The sequence below is a fragment of the Anoplophora glabripennis genome, unplaced genomic scaffold, assembly GCF_000390285.2.
Source record: "Anoplophora glabripennis isolate ALB-LARVAE unplaced genomic scaffold, Agla_2.0 scaffold1191, whole genome shotgun sequence".
Taxonomy (NCBI): Eukaryota; Metazoa; Arthropoda; class Insecta; order Coleoptera; family Cerambycidae; genus Anoplophora; species Anoplophora glabripennis.
In genome coordinates this window covers 37,211-62,457 of record NW_019417266.1, presented here as the reverse complement: position 1 = coordinate 62,457, position 25,247 = coordinate 37,211, and the positions used below count along the sequence as shown (strand labels likewise).

At 30.1% G+C, this 25,247-nt stretch overlaps 1 protein-coding gene across 1 annotated transcript in view; it reads left to right on the top strand.

Moving 5' to 3' along the window:
* Positions 1-732: 732 nt before the first annotated feature.
* LOC108915515 (torso-like protein) overlaps positions 733-25,247 on the top strand; it is a 60,958-nt gene continuing 36,443 nt past the window's right edge. Inside the window, exon 1 of the mRNA XM_018721569.1 lies at positions 733-790. Within this exon, the coding sequence (XP_018577085.1) occupies positions 755-790 (36 nt within the window). The 5' untranslated portion in view covers positions 733-754. The remainder of the gene's footprint in view (positions 791-25,247) is intronic.

The window sequence follows — 25,247 nt, the reverse complement described above, 5'->3', positions numbered from 1 at the left end:
ACCTAAATTCATTTTCATATTCTCACATAATATATTTCCCCTTTCAGCCGTAGTTTAATTTTTGATATACAAAATGTTTTTTCTAAATATCTTCTAAATCTTCTCCATATTGTTTTTTTAATGCAGTGTGTTAAAGCACATCTTTCTTTTCAGATGTCATCTATATAAATATAATATGTATTTTGTAAGAAGTAGTTGTGTCGACAGTTCAATTAATTAAGCCATATTTTATGGTTACAAAACAATAATCCTCTTATGCATATCCCAATTGCGAACAAACATCATCTTAATGTTGGTTAGGCAACGCTCATCTAAAGACAATATCTAATTTTAACCTTAAGAAAATTGCACAAACATAAACATGAGAATTCTAAACAGTTTCAAGATGTTACCTTTATTCCATTAGCAACGCTTATTTGGGTCGAGGCAGTCTTGGTCGCCGTGCAATGTTTGCAAAATATCATATCTCATTAACTTCTCTTCAGTAAGTGGAAATGGGGTGTCCAAATCGTACGGAATTCGTCAGCAGAAAAAGTGACTGTAAGCGTTCTGTTACACATGTAACGGTCTGCGTCGAGTGTGGTTTATTTATTTACTAAAACATTGGTTTAGTTGCACCTCGGCAGCTTGGTGTTTTATTTACATATTTCAGAATTCTCGCTAACTTGGTGCAATGACATTCACGTCAACGGTGTATTTCTTGATATAGTGCAGTAGTGCGATATTAATAGTGATAGAAATTGTGTGGTGAACCATGAAAAGGAAAAAGTTTCCAAGACTTGTTCATAAGGTAAAAAAATCAAATAATAATAATTCCATGATGCTTGTGACAAAAAGTGTATAAAATGTTTTTAATTTTTTGTAATTGTGTTTGTTCAAAGCTGTTGATAGAACACTGCTGCCTTCTATTAAAACGTGTTAAAATGGATATTTTTGCGACTTTTTTTATGTTTAGAACATTACTGCAATGATGTCTTAATAAATCCAAATCAATTAAACCGCGTTAATCCGGGTTTCCGAAACATCCGGTTTACCAAAGCGTTGGTTTAATTTTGTATATAGAGAAATATTGTTAGAAATAGGATATAATGTTATGGCAAAGTAATATTACATAGAACATAGTGACTGACTGACTGACTCGGACTGACTATTGTCATCATTACATTAATAAGAAGTTTCAGCATAGCATCTAACATAATTTGTTTCAATGTTTAAAGTCACTTTTCAAATTTTGGCAATTAATTTTCGGCAAAGATAAAAATTGCATATAGTACATCTCATCAAGTACGATCTATGCGTTCCAAAATACAAACATGGTGTTACTAAAAAGTGACACTGACTATAGACAAATAAAAATTCGTGCCAAGATTGGCTTTGGACACCAAATCAAATATTGGGTACATCCTTGTTACTACATTCTAAAAGTATTAATCTAGTTGAGATAAATTCAAGAAATTTTTAATTAAGTGGAATTAAAAAAATAAAAAATGCAAAATAAGACATTAGATAGATGTATGTTTTTTTAAAATAAATTAAATAGAAAGGGCAAATATTGGTTGATTAAAAACCAATTCACAGTCATAATCAGTACTTTTGACACTATCGTATCAAAATGTAACTTTAGTGTTTATATTTCTGTTATATTAAATATTTATTAATTCCATATGAACAAGTGAAATAATTGTAAGTAAACAAAAACATCTTTTTGTAGCAGCTGTCTTTTATATACTTGTTGATGTTTGTCAAAGGTGATGATAGAACAACAAAAATATAAGAAATTCTTTCGAATGATTACATTATTAAACTATTAGAATTTATTAGGTACGTGTTTTTGTGTTAATTATATTAATGCATATAATTTTTAAATTTTATTTTGAATAACTATTTAATTAAACATACTATTTGAAATAGAAAATTGTTTCAATATTTTTTTTGTTATTGAGGTGTTCCTTGATACAGTTAAATGTTGTAAGAATATATCTAATATATTCATAAAAAACGTATAGCCCACTGAGTTGAATTACAAATTATGTTTCGATGTTTACAAGTTAAAAAAGTGTGTATAAATATCATGTACGATACATCATTTGGAAGCAAGTTTAAAAAATCGAAAAAGATAGAAAGAGATTGAAGACATATTTCTTAAAACTCAGCAACTGGAAGTTATAGAAAAATATTACGTACGCCTCTGGATTGTACATAAAATATAAATTAAACAAATACATACTTTCACAAAAAAAAACAAATATAACATTATAAAAAAAAAACACCAAAAATGAAAATCTCAATTTACTTATTTATTTCTTAAATAAAAGACATATCCACAAAGGAACATTATTTCTGTCAGCTTGATACCCACGACACCACTTGTACACATTAATATGATTTTTTATCACACCATCGCCATAAGCAGTTTTAATTAAAAATCGTTAAAAATCAGGAACGGCGCCATTCCTTTTGCAAGAAGAAACCAGATTATGCTCCTCACCTCGCAGCTGGGGGATTCAGAATAGTAGCACTCATTTCAACACGCCACTACAACAACAGTTTTCAATTAATTGAGACAAATAAGTTGAATGCAGTGTTGCTAACTTTATCGATATATGCCTTGTACCTTCTGTCAATCTTCGGAGATACAAGAAAAGTGTCGCGCATCATGTACATCTACTTCTTTACTTGTAAATAAGGACTTATTCAATTCATAAAGTCTATTTAATTTTAATTTTTTTTATCAGAGTAAGTGAAAATATGCTTACGACAAAATTATCAAGATAAAATAAGATTAACAAAGTCACAATTTCCTATATTTGTCCCTCAAATACAATTTCCGGTCTAACCGGAAGGAACTCGCGACTTCTTTTAGTAAGAAAAACTAATTAATTTCGATATAAATTTCTCAGATAGATTTAAAATATATGTTTGTGCTATATACAGACTGTTAAATTTATTTATACAATTATTCGATACCGTATCTGATTAATACCTAAAAACAGTCTACAGTCGAGCCTATAGTTAATAATAAACATTACAGGGTTTTCTCGCATCTTACATATTCAATTATCGAAATAAATAAAAAAAATGTTACGCATTACCAGTAATTGTAGTAGTATAACTACTCCATAACCTACTTTTCGATTTTTTCCATATTCGTTCCATGGCCTACTTACAATAATTTGCTACTTACATAATCCTGAACTAGTATTAAATTAACCTGTGGCAAGTGGATGTACAAAACTAGGACTTCAATATTTTAAACGAAAAAGGGTTGCTTTTTAAAATAAGAAATATTTTATACGAATGTTGAAATTTATTTATGTAATAACAATGACAGAATCTTAGCAACTTCTTGCTTATATCCGAAATTTCAAAAGTATGTCTATCTCTCATTATAAAATAAAATAGAATCTGTATGAGAAATTAATACAAGTAGGTACCTATTTTAACACTATTAAATAAATGAGTTTCTTCTTGCGGATTATTATTGCCTTATTTTTTTAATATTTGGTTTATTGTATAATTTTAAAAACATTTCCTAATATACTTAATGATTTATTGTATTGTCAATATTTACTAATAAAAACACGAATTTTATTGTATTTATTTTAAAATGTTACCCATCAAAATCGGAATGTAGTACGTATATCAATAAATTAAATTAGTAATAGTAAATAAATGTATGTATATGTGTTGAAATTAACCCAAATGTCGAATTATCGATGTATAAATTAAATAATCTAGTTTCGGATTTGTGTAAGAACAAGATATTAAATGAATTGTTAAATAACCTCAATTTGTGGTTAAAAGTGAACCAAAAAAAATGAAAATATTATGCAAACCATATCAAAATAACTCTCACTTGGAGCTATAGGCCAAATCAAGTGGGTCAGTGTCACTTTCGATTTCATTTTCGAGCATCTGTTGTGGGCCGGTATTTATCTCGTTAAATATCGATAAGACAATTTTGAACTGGGTATTATTTACTTAGGGGGCGTGACTAATGAAGTTTATTGATTAGGTTTAAAGTTAATTGGAAAAGTTTGCAATCATAAAGTTATTGCATTATGGTTGGACGTTTCGATATGAACTAATGAATTGGAAAATGTCTAACAATACGTATACCTTTAATTTCCGCTTTTCTTTGTGTTCATGCGACTGTAAACAGTGTCATAAACAAATTAAAAGTGACTGAGAGGAACTATAGTGTACGATGCAAAGTAGCGAAGCATTAGGCTACGGTTACACTAGATGCGAGTAAAAAAAAATTGCTGATATAATTTTGTTTGAAATGTCGCATTAAAACAAATACATAAGTTCTTACAGACTGATGCTTTAATATAAAAATTCAGTTAAACAAATGAATTAATAAGCAGAACATGACAAAGAATGGCTATTTGGTGATGAACCAGTGCCATTTCAAAACACACACACACACACAGACACACAGACTGATGCTTTAGTTAAAACTTAAACAATGAAGAAATGAATGTCATAGTACAATAATAATTATGTTCTATGAAAATGTTCGTACAAATAGTGTTTTATACCAATTAGCATCAAATATAATCGCAACCTAACCTAACCTAAGAAAAATTGCGAATTGTAAAAAAATGTATTCGTACGAATTCAAAATATTAACAAACTATTCATACAAATAGAGCAGTTACATTCGATCCGCAGTCACTGCAAAGTAAAAAGGATCTATTTTCCTTCACTTACATTTCGGTCTTATGATTAGTATATCATTCATCAAGTCAAATCAATTAAAATTTCGCTGCTGAGATTTAATTGCCACAAACATCATGTTATTCAACGAACTGAAAAAGCTCACTGGTGAAAAAACAAACCATTTTGGTTGTGTCGGATATTCCTATTGATTCATAAAAACAGGGTGCAGACAGTGTAACCACACATAAGTATGTAAATACAAGTTGTTTTTTAAGTTGAAACTAGATATTATAATTTTTCAAATAATATTTTTAAAAAATAACAGAAAAACCAAATAGGCAGGGGTAGTCAGGGTCCTTTTTAAAATATAATTTCTACGTCGCGTCGGCATGAGTTTTTTCAAATGTATTTGATTTTAAGGTATCGCACGAAAATACTTTCTATCCAGAAATATAATTTCTTTGATACTTGCGGCTAACGAATTCTATTCTTAATTTTATGATTTTATAGAAACATGTTTTGCATTGTATATTAATGTATCGTTTGTTTAACACAAAATTGAATAGTTTAGGGCAAATGATTGTATATACTTATTTTAAGAATATATTTGGATATAAATATTTCTCAGTAATAAAAAATATTTTACTTCAAACTCACAACACCTAGTACAACAGCTAGGATCGTTCGTAAGTTTAACCAACCAGACATAGGTCGGTTTGGGACTTATTGATGGTCATCATCATTATGTCGTTAGAACTAGTGATGTCAATATTGTAATGATTCGTTAGTAGAGAATCGTTACTTGCTGGTAATCGTAGTAATCGAGTACGATTCCCATGTTATTATCTAAACTTTGTTTTGGTTCCCATAAAATCCCGTTCCGAACGATTCTAATCATGAATAGTCTGAAATATGCGTTCGTGTTTACTTTGAACGGTTCAGAATTTGGCAGATGTTTGTTTTGGTTTTATTCGAATTTGATTCGGAACCATTCTGAATCATCTGAAGTAGTTCTAGCTCCCTAGCACGAATTGCTTAGAACTGTATTATTTGGCGTATAGGTAGTTATTCCCATTTTTCCAAGCTCCGTTTGTCATTCATAATTTCCTGTTTTTCGTTTAAGAAAAGTACCTTTTTATTGGGTTTTATGAGTGTATTTTTGTAATACGTTCTGGTTTTCAAATAAGTCCGAATAGTTCCGAATCGTTCAGAATTTTGTCTATTACGTATATAGTTCTGCGATGATTCTGGACTGTTCAGAAATAGCGAACCAAAACAAACCTCTAGTAATCGCGATTACATAAAAGTAAACTCACTTACGCCATTCTGTGACCTGCAACAATTTTCTTTCAAGAAAACATAAGCTTGATTATAATATGCTACATTTGTCTTGAATAATTCCTACATTAATACTAAATTTTAAATATTTATATGTATTTTAAGGAACTGGTAGTTTTGAGACACATAGTTTGCAGTTTATGATGAACATACATATCTCTCACAGATATTGTAGCTAAAGTCCGAGATAATAAACTTCAAAACTGTAAAAGATTTGAATTAAATTATATATATTTACTAATAACATAAATTCTAAGAAAAATTACAGATTACAGCAAATATTTCTCATAGTTTGACGAAAGTATATGCATTTGAATAGAATAAAATAACATTTATGGCAAATAATAATATAATAATTTAAAATAATAATTTAAAACTATCTGCTCATTTGAGCCAAATACTTTTTTTTTCAGTGATGTGAAATATTTTTTGCATACATAGATTTCTGGTATCGAAGAATATTGTCAACATTTAATAAGATTTATTAGAATTGAGATTGTTTGAATTGGCTTAAATTCACTTATATTTTGTTATAACTTAATTTTTTGTAAAATTTTGTATTTTTTAGATAATTCTACGATTTATATCTAACATATCTAGCCTAGTTTTTTACGCTTTCATTTATTTGCTCATCTTGGCGGTCATAGAACAAGTTCTAGTTAAAACTCCTTGTGATATCTACTACTACCGATCTGTTTTGAGTTTGAGTTTATGTCAGAGGTATTATCCGAGGTATTGGCTATAATTAAGCGTTAAATGTTGCCTAATCAGAGCCCCCAGCCAAAGACGTGACAATAACTATTTCCATGGCCTTCACCTTTACTTTCCGAAGTAAAAGCCGCGCCACATCCAGCATTGTCTTCTTTTATGTAATATTCAAATATCAATGTCACAATTACGTTCTCCTGTTACATGATATTAGTTTTAACCTTTGGCAGGTTGTCTTCTTTTGAAAAGTACCATAGAAATTGGTATTTACCTCGGTATTTATCACCCAAAAAAATACGTTATGATTGTTTAAAAAATTGAGTCATTGGAGTAAAAATAGGCAAATGTCTAAAAATGAGAAACAAAGAATATAAATTCTGTTTACAGTATGCTGCCTCTTTCAAATCCCGGCAGTCGCACAAAATGATAAGATTTTAGAGCTAGAAATATAAATGACCCCGCAGGTTTCTTATGGAAAATGGCTTCCAGCCGATAGTTCTGAAAATTTGGATTTGAATAGTTCTCGAAGCTTAGATAAAAAGTTGTCATAGGCACTAAGCTGAGAAAATTATATTTTTCGAAATATAGTCGCCGAAAGGTAGGAGTTATAGTACCGCAAGGCATAAATTGAAGAAGACTCATTGTAAGGTCGAATGAAGAGAAACCATGCAATCTGTCCAAAACACATATTTCTTACAAATAGATTGTAGGGATTACTGAATCCGAATCAGCCATCCATTCGGGTATACAAATGCTATACAGGGTATACAGTATACAGAAGGTGCTTAGGGAAAATTATGATGAATTTCAATTGGATGAACATATAGATGAACCAGGACTTCTAAAAGTACGAATTTTCTCAAGATTCCGAAATGCTGCAAGACTTCAAATATTCAGTAGTTATGTCAAAGTGGATGAAAACTTAGGTAATTATGGTGGTGATCAAGGTAATGGTCCAATCCTAGCATATTATTGCACGTGTTAACTCAGGGGCGAGACTAGTAGGAACATGTGAAGTACCCAGATGATTCACTATTAAATACTACAATGAATACCTACAAATAATTAATTATGAATTATTTCATTATTTCTTATTTGAAAATTATTCAATTCGTTACGATGTATAGTAAAGTCAAAAACATATGTATTCATCAACGATGTTTGATAGGTGTGAAGTACAACATTAATAAAGAATGTATTTTAGTTAAAAAAGTTTTTACTCATCGATTTTTTAACCTACCCATTTAATTAGTAAACTCCAGAACCAGGTTGGCTGTGGAACATCTTACAACCTGTTATCCTCTTAAGACTTCTCACTGTATACTTTGCAAATGCGCAATACAATATAATAAAAAATATCCTAAAAGTGTAATAAAATATTAGCTAATATTATTATAATATGATTACGTATGTTTGGGACAGATTACATTTACAATGATCTTACAATGACCTTCATTTGATCTTGACGTGACCTTGAAACTCATCCGCACAGCCGAATGGATGGCAGATTCGGACTGAGTGACCCCGATAACGTAAGGAACATGTATTTGCGACAGATTGCACGGCTTCTTTTCATTTGATCTTACAAGCTAAGAGTCTTCTTTAATTTATACCTCGTGGAGCTATAACTACTAGCTTTCATCGACTATATCTCGGAAAATATAATTTTCTCAGCTTAGTGCCTATGATAACTTTTTATCTACGCTTCGAGAACTATTCAAATCCAAAGTTTCAAAACTATCGGCTGAAAGCCATTTTCCATAAGGAACCTGCGGGGTCCTTTNTATATTTAAAAATCGATTATAATAAAAATATTTTACATTAATATTGGTAAAAGAGTAGTTTATAAGAGTTGAAAATGGCTAAAGTAAAATATTATTTCATAAACAATATAAGGGAATTTTTATTTTAAATTATTGCACAATTATAGCATTCCAAGATTTAAAACGTAATTTAACATTTTTTCAGCACAGGAGTGATTTATAAGGGTTGAAAAGTGTTATGAGATACAAATTCTTTCATAGGTAATGAGGGAATTTTTATTTTAAATAATTGCACCGTTAAAGCATTCCAAATCTTTAAAAGTAATTTTTTATAATTATTTTTTGCATAGGGGTAGTTTTTAAGAGTTAAATAAAGGGTCGAAATGATCAAATGTATCATAAAACATGTTCGAGAATATGGGACATTATTTAATCTTTGTGCTTGAACAAGATTTTTATCAATAAAATGCTTAAAACTTAATTTTTTCAATTTTTTTCACTTAGGGATAGTTTTTATCCATAAAAAACAAAAAGCGTCAATCGGGCTTATGTCACTTTTGAACTTGAGCCTAAGATGAGCCTTATTCTAAGTTTTCATGCAAATCCATGCAGTTTCAAAGAATTCGGAGGTTACAGCTGATTTTCAGCTTCAATGACTGTACTAAGGGTGAAATAGTGAGGATAAAGTACTTAAAGCTTTATAATGATCAGCAACAATTTGTAAATAAATTCCTGAATAAAAGATGGTGGATTCAATTTGGCGGATGTAAAAATCAAAAAAGCATTCAAAATTTGATGACTGGTTGAAACTTGTTTCTCGGTAAAGTCGCCATTCACGATTATGTTTTAATTTGGAAATTCTTAAATTCAAAATAGCGGCCCATTATGGCGGATTGAAAAGTACCGTAAAAATTGATATTATTTACCAGCCAAAGAAATGCGTTATGAATGTTTAAAAAATTGAGTCATTGGAGTAAAAATAGGCAAATGTCTAAAAATCAGAAACAAACAATATAAATTCTGTTTACAGTGTGCTGCCTCTTTCAAATCCCAGCAGGGAAATATAAGACGCACAAAGTGATATGATTTTAGAGCTAAAAATATAAATTTGTTAATTTGTAATAATAGTGTACTGTATCATTATACTGACTATTGCTATACATGTATTAATGTCTATATGCAAAATAAATAAATTAAACTAAACTAAACTAAATTCAACTAGCAAACTGTTTCAACTAAATTCCATCTAACACTTGCAGAGATGACAAACTACACCTCTTTAGTTAGAAAGAGGCCGCACACTACAAATAGAAATTATATTCTGTTGTTTGAGGGGTAAGAAATTTACGAAAAATGGTTTAAAAAAATCAGTTTTTACTATAAAATTTAAGAAAACAGTCTAATATGTGTTTATAAAACTCAACTATTCAAAGCTACACCCTGTATATTGAATTCAAAAATATTTTCTACCAATTTTTGTAAAAAAATATATCGTTCCGTTAAAAAAAATGACAGTCAATTCTTTTTAAGAAATGTGTTGAAAAAAGGTATAGTAACTGGCCAAAATTGACAGTTTTATTTTAGTCTGTTCATAAATGACTACACTCCTTAGAGTTTAATTTGCTTGTTCGAAAGGCAGGCGAGGTGGATCAAAGAAATGAATTGCAATATGTACCATTTTATCAATCAATTTTAAATTATGCTTTGACGTCATTATAGCAATGCTTATCTGAGTAATGTTAACTAGTTTTCCAATTAATATATTGTTAAACGGATCAAGAGTATTCGTCCTTAAATGATAAACAATTAATAGTTCCCACCATGAACTATGAACGTAAAAAGATATCAGTCAATAAATAGAAGCGAGTGGGCAGGCACAGACGAATCGTTTATCTAATTTATGTTTTCATCATCATTGACAATGTACTAGGAAATCTCAGTCAAAAGTCAAAGTTTATTATCTGTGCTTAGAGCAGGTTAATTGATAACTGCATAGATAAAAATCAATTGCTTTCTCGAAAAAAAAAATAAAAGAAATAAATAACCGGGACTACATACAGTAGCTATTTTTAACAGAAAGATAATTGTGAATGTATAGTGCTGTAGTGACATTGATTTTCGTGTTGCCATTTTAAAACGTGACTAAATGTTTAAAAAATTGTATGTTACTGTGATTTATGTTTTATAGGTATACAAGGTAATTACATATGCAATTTCGTTTAATGCAAAATTATTTTTCTTGTAAATATTCTTAAATATGAACATATCTGCTCATTTCTATATTTTCCATATTATGTAAAAGTAGTTTTCTGGTAAATATTCTTAGATCTGAAAATTTCTTCCAATTGTTTCTATATTTTCTACATCTAAGAACGTTCGAATACACAATTTTGTAGAGAGTGTTTTAGAAAAAGTGCTACTTTATTCAGGAGCTAGTAATAAAAAATAAATGATTTTTCCCTATGGACGATGCGTCTATTGTCAGAGCATCTTCTGTTGAATCATAGCACCTGTACTATTTCAAAGCCATTGTATTCAAGCATGGTCAGAATGACAGAGGATTGTTTTATACAAAAGTTTGGCCGTATATTCAAGAAATAACGTATGTGTTGATATTTGATTCAAGTGAATATTTGAGAATATACATAAATATACTTATATTTATGCAGTCATTTCGACTGTCTTGTAAAGATCACACAACAGCGACATTTTAGAATATCATTTTTGTCTTCAGGTTTTTTTTTCTACTTTGTATGCTTCATATCAAAATGTAATCATAAAAAATGCACTGTTCTTTTTAAAGAATGCATTTTATTGTGCCAGTGAGCTACCTAAATATTGCTTTTTTATGATGTATATTATTTTAGAGTGGATGTTCATCACTAAATATTAAATCATTATTTAGAAAATAACTCGTCAATTCGCAGTAGCAGTTTTTTCATATGTTGTTATTATTATTATCTAATAAAATCGGTCTTTTTTTCTTAATCTAAACCTTAAATGAAAAAATACCAAAACAATTTTTCAGTATTGAAAGAGGATTAAATAATGCCTCCATGTGATAACAATTTGAGGCAAGGAAATCTATATTCATTTATTAAGCAAAATGAAAAAAAGCTGCATTTCATCAGAAATGGGACATTCTATAATATATTATACTAATCTGAGGAATCAGTTCTTTTGACCGTCAGTAAAAGTCAAAACTTATTTTCTCTATCTCGAATGTGATTAACAATCAGTTTCAATAAATTTTCTGCCGCTCCTACTTTTTTGTGTGAAAAGAAATGTTACATAATAATGTGACATATCCCTGAAGAAACGTAACCTCATAAAAGTTATGTTCCAAAATGTTGCTAGCTGTAGTGACATATACAAGAATGAAACTATCCTGAGAAACTTGTACCAAATTTCATTGCATCACATTGGGTTTTGAGACAGATATGCCGAAAATTTTATTTTAAAACAATTTTTGACTTTAAAATATTTTTTTAACGTTCTACCTAAATTAATGGCACCTTTTTCCAAAACACCCTCTATATATGCATAAATTGGAATAACATTTTTAAAAGATAAGTTGTTTCTTATAATAATGGTAAAAATTTTTAAACTCATGTATTATACATCTGACAAAATGTAACTTCGTAGAATTAAAATGTGACAAAAGGAAGTATGAATTCTGTAATGGCAAAAAAGACTTAAATGGACTTACCATGGATGAAGTAGCAATTCAATTGTGTTTAGTTTTCGCTAAAATCTTCTTTGATACGGATTGCTATTTACTTAAATTGTGTCCAGTGCTAGCAACAAATTAAGGAAAATATTTAAGCAAGCGTATAATTAAAAATATTTATAATTTTTACTCCTAAATTTAAGAAACAGAAATTAATCGGTATTTAGCTCAGTATTTAGCCATTGCCTTATCATCTGGTGTAACTTAATTCATTTTTTAAATGCTATTTATAAAAAATTGTCGTTTCCTAAAGTTATTTTCATATATTGGGATTTTTATCAATTTGTTTCATTTTTTAAACTAATTCTTAAACTAGAAATTCTTAGCTTATTATTAGAGATAGACCTATCGAATTCTATATCAATATAATGGCCAATAATTTAAATATATACCGCCAAACCCATAAAGAAGTGATGTTTTAATACTTCTTTTTTATAAAAAATATTATACAGCGTGTCCCATTTTAATCAACCACCCCGAATAACTTTGCAGGATGACCTTGAATTCAATCAAAATTTCCAGAACAAAAGTTGTAAGGCTTTAAGGGGGCCGTACGATTATGACCTTGGTTTAATATACTAAAATGAACGTGATATTTTCCGGTTTTTCCCATCTTTTGATAGAAAAACCAAATCCAAAGTTACCTAAATTTAACCTCCTGGCTCAAAGTCAGAGGCAGAGTGATCAATCTGACTCAAGATCAATCTTTGAAAGTAAAACATTATGTTATTTCCTTTTCTGGGTAAAACAAATGGTGTTTCTAATTGAAATTCAGAAGTTTAACCTCTCAAAGTCAAGGTCATTATCGTCCGGCCCCCTTAGAAACTTACAACTTTTGTTTTTCAATTGAAGGTCATCTCACAAAGTTATTGCGGGTGATGGATTGAAATGGGACACCCAGTATATTTAAGTTGTGACTGCTTTTCGCTGAGTTTCCTCATTTTTGCTTTTCCTATTTGTCTTTTGCGTGTTCTTGTTTTCTTCCAAACATTAAATATAAATAAAAAAATATTATCATTTAATTATTCCGAACGCATTATTTACAGATAACATAATTAACCATCGACTACGTGACCTGCGCATATCCTACGCATTAGTTTCAAGCTGATAATATTAATATTGTTGTTTATATACAAAAAAAGTTTCGCTTCTTATTTACTGCTTATTGCTGCTTATTGTTACTAATGTTATAACATTTTCAACGAATTTGTGTGACGTTATCGGCGATACGGGATTTAGTTTTTGCAAAACTGTCGGTTTTAAGTGAAAAAGTGTTATTTTGTGGGTATTTATTGGGTATGTTACTGTTTCATATTAATTATTGTATTGTGAGTTTCTAACAATGGGCCCATTTTAAGCTTAATTAAGTACAGTAGAATGTTCCATTAACTGTTAATGAAAAGTATAGAGGCTTTAATTAGGAAGTAATTAATAAAGTGCAATAGGGTATACCGAATACATTGTTTTATTGAGAAAAAATTATTTTATCATATCATTTAGTTTGTGTAACCTATTCTCTATAATAAGTACCTATACTCGACGGCCAAAATTATAGATAGTGATTCATCGCTAGCTCTTGGACTAGTAAGGGGGATGAAGCGTGCCGGGAACGAAAATCCATTGGCGTGTCCGCGTAAAAGGCAACAAGATATAGAAAATATTGAAAAAACATAATAAAACATAACATCTAATATTTTTTACGGTTTGCTATAACCGGCACTTTGATCAATTTTAATTATTACAGCATTTTAAAACGTCCCAGTTGTGTTTTTTTAATTTATAAATTTATTATAGCCATGGAATTAGACCTCTCGTCTACGCTTATGCTATGACGTTTCTCAGGTCGGGCAAATCAAGTCCGTTTACACCCACTAAAAAAGCATTTCCCTATTCCCTACCAAGTGTAAAAGACAGAGATAAAATATAGATCGACGTTCAGTGAAACTCAGTCTATACACGATTATAGATTCTACCGATGTGCATGGCGAGCGGCACAAAGATAAATAATATTGAACCGTATAGAAATCATTTTATATTTTATACGCATTATGGTAATGTTTTTATATTATGTATTAGTCACTCTTTATAATTTCGGCCGCCGAGTATATATTCAAATGTTCATTTATATATTTAAGACCCCGCCCAACGTGAATCCGCGGTCAGAATTAATGGTTCTTTTTCTAACCTCAAAAAACGGGCCAATTAAGGTCAGATATCACGAACTTTCAAACAATAACAGATTCCCGCCAAATTTGGTATACAGGGGTTTTCTCGGTCGCTGATCACGGATCCGAGGTCATTTTTGCAAAATTCAAGATGGCGGATCCAAAAGTGGTTGGCCATCTTGGATTCGCCATCTTGAATTTGAAAATTGACCTCGGATCCGTGATCAGCGACCCCGAAAATCCGCGTATACCAAAGGCGCGAATTTGTTGTTTTTGAAAATTCGTGATATCTGACCTTAATTGATCCATTTTTTTGAGGTTAGAAAAAGAACCATCAATTCTGACCGCTAATTCACGTTCGGCGGGGTCTTAACTATATAAACGAACATTTGAATATAGAGAAAAAAAATTTTTGTATTTTTCCTAGCACTTTTTCTATTTTTTACCTGTTTTTTGAGGTTAGGAAATTCTTGTGATGCGATAGCTGAATTCTGAGACCGGATTCGTGATCAGGAGGCAAAAATACTACAGATAACATATGTCGCATGAAGAGTACAGACAACTTCTCTTTTTTTGTGTGGCTGTGTTTTTATTCACATTGTGCAATTGTTTGATTTTTTCTATCTAAACTAAATCTATCTAATCTAAACTTCTCTAACGTAACTCTTATATTTTGATATTTTGATATTTTGATCATGGAATATGTTTTACGTTACTAATAAATAGTTTATATTAAATAAAATGTTCACATCTTCAGTTCCAATCGTGACTAAATATAAAGGAAGCTGTAATTTTGAAAAGGAAGAGGTAATCTTCGAGCATATCCTACGTGGGTTGAAAATAAAAAATAGCTTAAACAGATTCAGTTCTGATGATTTAGGTCATATTTGGTTTTCTTGGGGTTATATAGGCAATTCAGTGACATAAAGTACTTATAATATTATTGGTCTCTTTTCATTATCTTCCATGCTAAGGAATAGTTTCAATTCGTTCGTTTTTCTTTCCTATTTCAGTCCAGTCACTGTAGTGAAAGTCTTATGTAAAACCATTTGAAAAAAATGAACACATTTTTCGTCATTGTCAATAATATGCAATAATAAGTCAAGGACGTAGAACTTGCTGACTAATTAACTACTTTTTACCCGGTGAGAGGTGATATAAGAAATGAATTAATTTGTCTCTGTATTTAAATAATTATTATCTGTAAGACAAAAATGGTCTACATTTGTTTCATACATTGATTGGTATGCCTTTTAAATTTGGGGAATAGGGAATAAAAAAAGATATGAATCGTTGTATACGGCTTTATTGTTTTTTTTTTGTTATTCTCCGGAAGGTCAATACACTTTTGCATGCGCTTGAACCAATTTTCGAAGCACTTTTTCCATTCCGATTAGTACCTCCAAAACATGCATTTTGAAGTTATCAACCGTATCTTCAGGCGTCGAAAAACGTTGAGCTCGTAATTTATGTTTGATGTGCGGGAAAAAAAAGGATGACTCATCAATTCGATTTTTTCAGTTCTCAAAAAGTTTTAGACTACAAGCCCATAGAAAATTCACAAGGGGTCATTTGACTCAGCATGAATTACTTATAAATCAATACTACCACATATAACAATAACTTTAGAAGCTATGCCGTCAATTCTTGTTGGTACAGGTGAGTACACAGGTAAGCTAAACCTGTCGACCAAGCGGGGTGGTTTTCTTCAAAACATTTTTGTACAGCATCTCCAAAGTATTTAAAAAATGAACCTCGACCTAATGCCGTACAAAAATAGTAATACTGGAAGCCAGGAAAATTTAGGCACGGTTTTTGGTGATTTACTACAGTACGGCATTTATACTGCACGTTTCGGATTGATGCGTAGATAATTTTTTTAGTGACGCCGTAACCAAAACAACAAACACATACAGAGAATAAAATGCGCATAACCGTTACCATCTCGGTGGTAACGGCATGACTCTATATTAAACTACGTATCTGCTGATACAGGGGTTAGAAATGCAGGGCGCAACCCTCTATTTTAGCTCCCATTGTTTCAAAATGTACAGCATCGATTCCACATGATTATTTAACTCTCCAAATAATTCTTAGCAACTATGCCGTCTGAAAATTATGGTTAATGCAAAAGTTACTTGTATTTTGGAATTGTTGTTTTTTTTTCGATAAGATCATTAATTCCTGTATATGGCAACCACTTTTTTGATAAAATATAACAACTATTGTACTAAATCATGGCCGGTTATAATTAATGGTACAAATTAAAAATTCGAATTAAAAAAACAAATAAATAAATTGTGAAAATTTACAATATTTTGAAAACTCCTTGTCATAAACTGTTATATTCAAAATATTATGGCTGTAATTGACATTTCATAAGTAAAAAAAATTAAAAAAACCAATGCCGTACATTTTTAGCTAGTGAATTTTACACAGCTGATAATATTTTTCATTAAATTTTTACTACATGTTTAGGTCATTAATAATTATACGGCATTTACAAATTTTCATCAGAAATGTAAGATAAACAATGAAAATTGCAATGCTGTACATATTCATTGGAACAATTCTCCGAAACTGTGTCCAAAATGAGTTTTATCCTAATTTCATGAGAAATTTAATTTATACCTATATACCGTTGAAATTATGATGACATTGTCTTTAAGTAAAAAAAAATGTGTATAGAGAATCGAGAAAATATTTTGAGAAATTTTGAAATTTAATGACGTGCAAGAAAATATTATTTTTAAATAAATAATTAAATATAATAATAAACAATTAATTTTAACTCAATATTCATGAGAAGTCCTATATAAATATGTACATACTTACATTTAAAACAGTGATATAATATATGTTTTGAATGAAGTAACAGTACCCTCGCATTTGCATATTTGCAACTTCTGTTACAATTGTTTGAACAATTTATTTATGTACAAATTGTGATGAAGTCATTGGCATATGTTTAAAATTAGTAAAAATAATTTAAAAGTGCATTTGTTACAAAAACAACTTTAGGGTTGTTGGTTATTTTGATTTTAAAATAAAAATTATTCCAAATTTTTTAAAAAATATCGAATGCAGATTTTTTTTTATTGATTTTTAATAATAATTGTTTGGATTTTGAAAAAATTTTACTTATGTACATGTGAAAAAATATTAATAGATAAGCTTTTCAAATTTATAAAATTAATAATTTTTATATCGACATGGTTTTTTAATGGCATATTACTTTATTTGAATAATGTTTTAGCAACAATGCCGACCATTTTTCAGTGATCGGGTCAGAATATANTGTTTCGCTTTTAATTTCTCGTATTATCAAAACATAGTGTTCGTTAAATCGATTTTTCTCGAAAACGGATCGAGATACCGAAATGAAACAAGAATACGCAATTAATGGAAAAATGATTGCTCTTTCAGGTTTTGAATCAAGTTTCATGTTAGACATACAGGGTAAAAAGTTAACTAAATTTTCGGTAAAATTGGTCGTAAGTGGCGCCCTCTATGAGTAATGCTGAAAATACAACAGACATCTTATTCGTCGCTTAAAAAAATATAGTTTCACAAATTTTCAAGTTTCTAACCTACATATTTTCAGAATAATCGTAAAATAACGATTTAAAATTTTAACTTTCAACACCCTGTATTTCCGAAACTATCAACTTTCGGATAAGGCATGTTTGCACCAATGGTCACCATTTCACGTGTAGTATCTTCAGTTTTCGATTTTCCCATTGTTAATGAATCACCCTGTATGTTTAAAATTAGTAAAAATAATTAATTTAGTGATTTTGTTACAAAAACAACTTTAAGATTGTCGGTTATTTTAATTTTAAAATAAAAATAATTCCAAATTTTAAAAAATATATTCGAATGCAGTTTTTTTTATTGATTTTTTAATAATTTTTTGGATTTTGAAAAAATTTTACTTATGTACTTGTGAAAAAAAAGTTAATATATAAGCTTTTCAAATTTATAAAATTAATAATTTTTATATCGACTTATGTTTTTTTAACGGCATATTACTTTATTTAAATAATGTTTTAGCAACAATGCCGACCATTTTTCAATTATCGGGTCAGAATATAGGGGTTTGAATCCGGGGTTTCTCACTTCTGTATCGACAAATAATAATTAAAATAAATAGGTAATTTGTATTAAGGAGAAAATAGTAGTAAAAATAAAATCAATTCTTGCAAGTAATACTTATTTGCAAAAATATATTTCAAGCCATTTAGAACCATTTTTTTTTGTACGGCATTTATGCAGAACATAATACTATTACAATTTTTCTACCATATTGTCAAACAATTTTTAGAAATTAACAATAGAAATGAAATGTCATTTCCGGAATACCACGGTCAAATTTTAATATTTTATATACAATTTCGTCGATTATATTTTTATATTATGTCTCAATGTCAACATAACTAATTGCTATAGTGGTTGTGGCATGCTGTGAATATTTTAGGGTATATTTTTTTGCGAAATCATATTTCTTTTATGTGAAATCTGGCATGGTTTAATTTCACACCCTTCAGAACACCTTCATCAAGAGTGTTATTAATTTATAGCTTTTTGAAATTGGATTAAACTTGTATTTGGGGTCTTAAAGGTGGTGATTTAGCTTTGTCATCAGATTTTCAGTAAACAAAAATCCCTAATATTATTTCAGGAAAAATCACCGTAAAAAAATTATTAGTATTATATAAGCAGAAAGAGTGTAGAGATGTGTGTGGTGTTTGGTTCGGTGACAAGATTGTCGACCCAAACAATTCATTCGACTTTAGAACTTAAGTATATTGCTCAGAGAATGACAGTTTATTTCTACCAAACACGTTTCTGTTAGTGTTTAATTTTAATAGGTATATTATTCACCCTATCCGAATTGGATTTCTAGGAATCCCGAAGAACAGGTACCTACATAACCCTCTGTCAAAGATTTGTTGCTTGCTGTGACATCTGGTCATGATAGTGCATATCCAAAAGCTAATAAATTCCTAATTTCATTGAGCAAATAACTAACAGTTTAGTCATTAAAAAGTTAAAGTTAGGTTAGGTAGATGTAACTTATTCACAGGAAATCGTTAGTGTCCACATACAGTAGCCACAAAAATTTTTAGATGATTTTCAAAAGACATGGTGAAAGATAATCGCAGAGCAATAAAAAACAGCAAATTGAAACTTGAAGTTTCTAGTTTCAGGATCTGATAGTCGAAAATTGTTATCTTCGAATACCTTTAAAAAATCATAAGAATCCAGTAGAATAAAAAATTTTCAAAATTTCCACAGGCTACAATAATTTTTTTTCAATACGATTTTAGCTTGATTCGGCGTCTTTAATTCGAACTAATCAAACTAATGATAGTAGACAAAATCTAAGGAGGGTTTTGAAAATTTTAGTCTTCTCTATAAGACGTTTAAATAATTTTTTTTATAAAAATATTTTTTTCGGTGCGAGGTACTTGAATCAAGAAAAGGTAAAAAATTGCTTATTTAAGGACTTTCACTAAACTTGAGGTAACCTTACAAATAGAATAGAATATAATATACTAAGTATATTTACAGTTTTTTTTACATCAAAATATCAAACAAATCATCAAGAGTTGAAATCGCTGCGATTTTTCTTTCATTGTGATCGGAATGATTGAACTTGTCACTTTTGCTAATAAACTATTAAAGGATAAATTTTGTATCTTTTATTAATTTTTTTAAATTGAAAATGTTTTTTTATCAAGAAATGTTAGATATCGAAAAAAAGAAAAAATGTATTTCGAAAATCTTTTTCCGCTGGATTTCTTATGATTTCTTAAGGAAGCTCAACGATAAAAGTTTTTAACTTTTAGATCCTCAAACTAGAAAATTCAAGATTCAATTTATTTGTATGTTTATTGCTTTAAGACCATTTTTCGCCAAATTGCAGCCTTTTGAAAATTACTTAAAAATTTGGGATTTTTTATTTATGACTTTTTGTGACTAGTTTATTAACACAATAGTTTTACAATTAAAAATTGTTGATAGCATAAGTGTCCATAAATTTTCGCAGATAGACATATTTAAAAAAGTAAAAATTTATCGAAATAAACCTTTTTTATAAATCTCAATATATTTTGTTATAAAAACAAGCAATTGGTGTTAGGAAGTCAATTTTCAGCTTTGTTTTTATTAGTCTTACGAAATTTATGAAGTACATAATTCTTTGTTAAAAGTAATAGACATATTATAAGCAGTTATACTGCAAAATTTTCAACAGGTGAACTCTAAAACAATTTAAATAGCCGCAATTAGATCGTTTTCGCCTGTCAAATAATGTTGTTGATGCAGGTCTTATTTTGAAACATAATGTACCAGACCGTAAAAACTATTTACTGGACTTAATCTTCTTCATATAGTGATTTTCGGAGAATCTATTGTTTGCTTAAGCAATTGTTATGGTTTGGTAAATACAAATTTCAAAACTTCTTTGTTTTTTGTATTGTTGTGTTCTGAATAATCGGACCATTTAGTTTTAAATATGTGCCAGTGCATTCTTTTAAACAACAGTATTTTTTGTACCCAAATGGGTAACAGGTTGCAGTTGTTGCAAATGAGTAATTACGATTTTTTGTTGAACTAGCATTTTATAGCGACGTGTCATTAATTCAGTTTTGAGTTATCTACTTTCTGTGTTTCAAAACAGGATATCCAAGAAAATTTCGAATGCGTCTTTTCCAAATACTGTAACGCTGTCTATTAAAAGGCTCAATTTTTTTCTTATATTTCACTAAATTGATGGTTTAGTTAATTATTTTCTCACAGATAAAAGTCTCTTAATATTAAAATGTTGTTAAATTTACACAGTTTACAACAAAATGTATTTATGCGTAATCTGGGCTCATAACCTATTGGAATAGGTGGAAAGAAAAACCAAATTTATTGTATTAACGCCAATTTATTTTATATTATTTGTCTATGGTAAACAGTTTTTTTTTACATGAGCTTTAGTGCATCCATCTACCTAACAAAACCGTCTGTATAACCAACTAAGAAAATTGACCTGCATTGCTTTCTCAGGTTGGATGTCCCCAAACATTTCTAGCTACTGCATTGCACTAAGTCCGATTATAAAAATGTATAAAAGATTTTATTTGACAAGCTTTTATTTAACTTGTACAATTACAATGTATGTATGTAATATGTTTGTTCGGGTAGAATCTTGCAACTCAATTTTGAAGCAGATATCCTCAATCGATTGAACTGAAATTTTGTATACACGTTCAGTTTGGATGACAATGCGTGGTTAATTGGGCACCGCACCGGGGCGAAATTATACCATCCGACATAAACAAGACAGGAGGGCTATCTAAGGAGTTAGAAATATTCGTTGGGGCCAAGGTGATATTGCGTTACAATGTAGATGTGTCCAAAGGTCTGGTGAATGGTGCCATTGGCCATATTACAGAAATCATATAGCCCTGCTTCCGGAGAGCACAAATGTATGAAACTGACATACCATCCGTCCGTATAGACTTCGCTAAAGACGGTGTTCACCTTATTTAACCCAAGTATGCAATTTCCAACAAAATATAGTCACGGCACTGCAGAACGAAGAATGCTGCCAATTATATTATGTTGGGCTTGCACAGTACACAAAATGCAGGGTAGTACCGTCGACCATGCCGTTGTATACTTAGGCTCGAAGCTCTTCGCTGCCGGTCAAGCATACGTGGCCTTAACTAGGGTAAAATCATTAGAAGGTCTTCACACACTATTCCTTTTACCGTATAAACGCGTCCAACAAATTATTTTGGTAGCAACGTTTATTTCGTTCGTAATTCCTCAAAATCCAATGTAAAGTTACTATACTCTAAGCTCTGCCTTAAAATCTAGTACTACACTCCATAGCTCTATTTTTTTCTGTATAAATCAACCGTCAGTTTTAAGTAGTCGTCAAATTCGATGAATAGGCTTCTTCAAGGTCCTATAACCTCTTTTTGGGATACTACTTCAGACGTAAAAAATGTTACTACAAATATTTAAGTACAACATAAGAATTTCAGGAAAAATTTTGAATTTTTTAAACTGGTGCCAGATTCACATAGCCATCAACAAATTAGACTCCACCTACATAATCACCACCAAAAGAGAGAGGTGAAAGGTAAAATTTTCCTATTCACACTCATAACTCAACGCCATATCAATTAATCCGATGCCTTATTAAAAATTAATTATTGACATAACACAGTATAAGGCATAATGTCGCTATTAAACAATAGACAGTCGTGTGACCGTACCAGAGAAAGTGAACGCGTTAGCAGCGTAGCTTTTTGTTTGTTCTCCGCGGTTTGTTCGTTGTCCCCTCGTCACGCGAGTAGGTACAGAATTAATACATACACCTGCCTCTATCAAGGGGAGCTGGCGAGTGGTCAATATTCTCGTATCTTTTGAATCGGTATCGGTCTAGTCAGAGTTTGTTTCGTTCCGTAACGAGATCAGTGTTTTGTGTTTCTTGCCCAAGTCGGGAATTACGATTGTTCCACGGTGGTTTCTAGTGTGGCTTAAAAGTTATCGGATTTTAAACAGTCTGGGGGATGTCGTATCCATGAGAGGTAATTTTTCAGATATAAAACTAAGATTGCTTAATAATATGAAGAGAGAAATACGTGACTATATATTTTTTCACTTTCGTCTTCGCTGGAACAAAGTTTCTAACTGTTTATCATTTATCTGTTGATATTAAATAAATACAACTAAAGATTATTATTTAAATGGATTTACATGCATTTCTCTGCTGACCGCTACTGCTTTTAAAGTCGTCCGTCGATTGAATCATTCAGTTTTCTATTTATTTTTATTCCTATTTAATCAATGACAGCACCTACACCTACACTACATCATTCAGGACGATTCTTCCGAGAAACTGTTACTCGGTGAATTTTTACAGGGACAAACGGAGTATTAAAAAATGCAGTAAATAATTCTGGCCTTCCCCCTCTCGACACGCCCATGATTTTTGGAAAATAAAAAATATGGACAACAATTTTTGTAATTTATATCTACAGGGTGTTACAGAAAAACCTCCCGTAAATACAGGGGGTGATAGTAGGACAAAAAATAAGAATTTTCTTCTTATGAACTATCTCCTCTTGTTTTCGAGATAAAGAGCGACAAAATAATTTTTTTTAAATAGAATTAAATATTTTTATGAAATTTGGTATTTCGGGATTTTTAAGGATGCTCAATACGCTGGTCTAATTATTTTTTGAATATTTCATAGAGGGCGCTAGTTATGCTACATTCCTATTACATTTTAAGTTCTAATTTCTTTAAAGTTAGGTTTTTTACAATTCGGGCCCCAATTTCTAATGTACAATTTTATTTTGTAAAAATAATGTACTCTTGTTAGAATTTCCTAATGTCGACAGTTTTCGAGAAAAAAGGCTTTTAATTAAACTCTTGCAATCTTACGATGTATAAAATAAGTGACTTTTCTCAAAGCAGGCTTATGTCAAAACTTATTGATGGATGTCTCATAAACAATTCATACATTCTTAGTAAGATTTTAAACTCTAATTAACTTTGTATCAAAATTTCAGTGACTGTAATTAGTCATTACTAACTACATTCACTAAAATCACTAAAACCTTGATATTTGAAATTCCTTGTGAAAAATTAGGTAACAAAGCATTTTTTCGATATTTTCAAAGGCGACAATTTTTTTATCGAATGTACCTACGGAAGCGTCTATCATTCCCTAAGATTTGCGTTATTCTTTAAGACATTAAAAAGAACATGTGAGAACAAAAGTTTAGTGTCGTAATACTTAGTTATAAAAACAAATTACCAGGAGCACGACTGTCATTTTTTAAATGGATCAAAAATATATTTTTGACCAAATTATAGGACACTTTCTTGCGATTACAGTTGTGTACAATTCAATATGATTTGTCTAATTTCTAAGTTCCGGTAACAAGTGAATCTTTGTTCAAAAGTGTTCATTAAAAATATTAGTAATAATAGTAGTTTCTAGTAAGTAGGGTTATGGTGTACTATTTTAACCAAATATCTTATATACTGTAATAGCAATAAAACTTTCCTTTCAAATGTGCAAAAATATACTGGGTGTTTCAATAAAGAAAACTTCATTCATATTTCAATAATTCGATTTGTTCCCTACTAATATTAGAAAATATATATATATATAGATACAATTATGTACGTCGACACTAATTATAGTTTATGATAATTTTTTCTTTGAATTTTTCTACTCGCGATTATTTTAAAATTATCCTCAATTTATTGCTTTTTACATATTTTTTAGGTATATCTTCTACATTTAATTATTAAGTATCAAGTATATTTTGATACTAAAGTATATATTTTAATCTGATAGATTTCGGAGCTGTTGGAAAAACAGAATGCGATTTTTCTTTATTCCTTAATTTTTCGCAAAGAATTCCTTTCTCGAATCAAAAGAAAAATATAAAACAATTAATCTTCGCATACCAGAGCTATACATGGTGTCCAGAAATTCATGCAACAAAATTTGGTCACAGATTCTTAAGACAAATTTAGGGAACCCGTATTTTTTATTTTTGCCATGTGGCCCCCTCTTTCGGAGTTACAGCCCCCTGAAGTCCGCCCCTAAGAATAATAATTTTTTTATATTTCAGAACCCTGTTGTACGAGAATCACTAAATTTGGAACACAGGGGTTTTATGACATGTGGAATCTAATGGTGCTACGTTTTTTGGCGAGGAACCCCCATAAGACAATTTTTCTTTGGAGCCAAAAAATTTGGTCGCTTATTAAAATTTCTTAAAGATTATCAATCCACTAGAAAGCCATTAAATTTAGAAACTTTTTATCTCTTTATACTTTTTTCGTAAAACG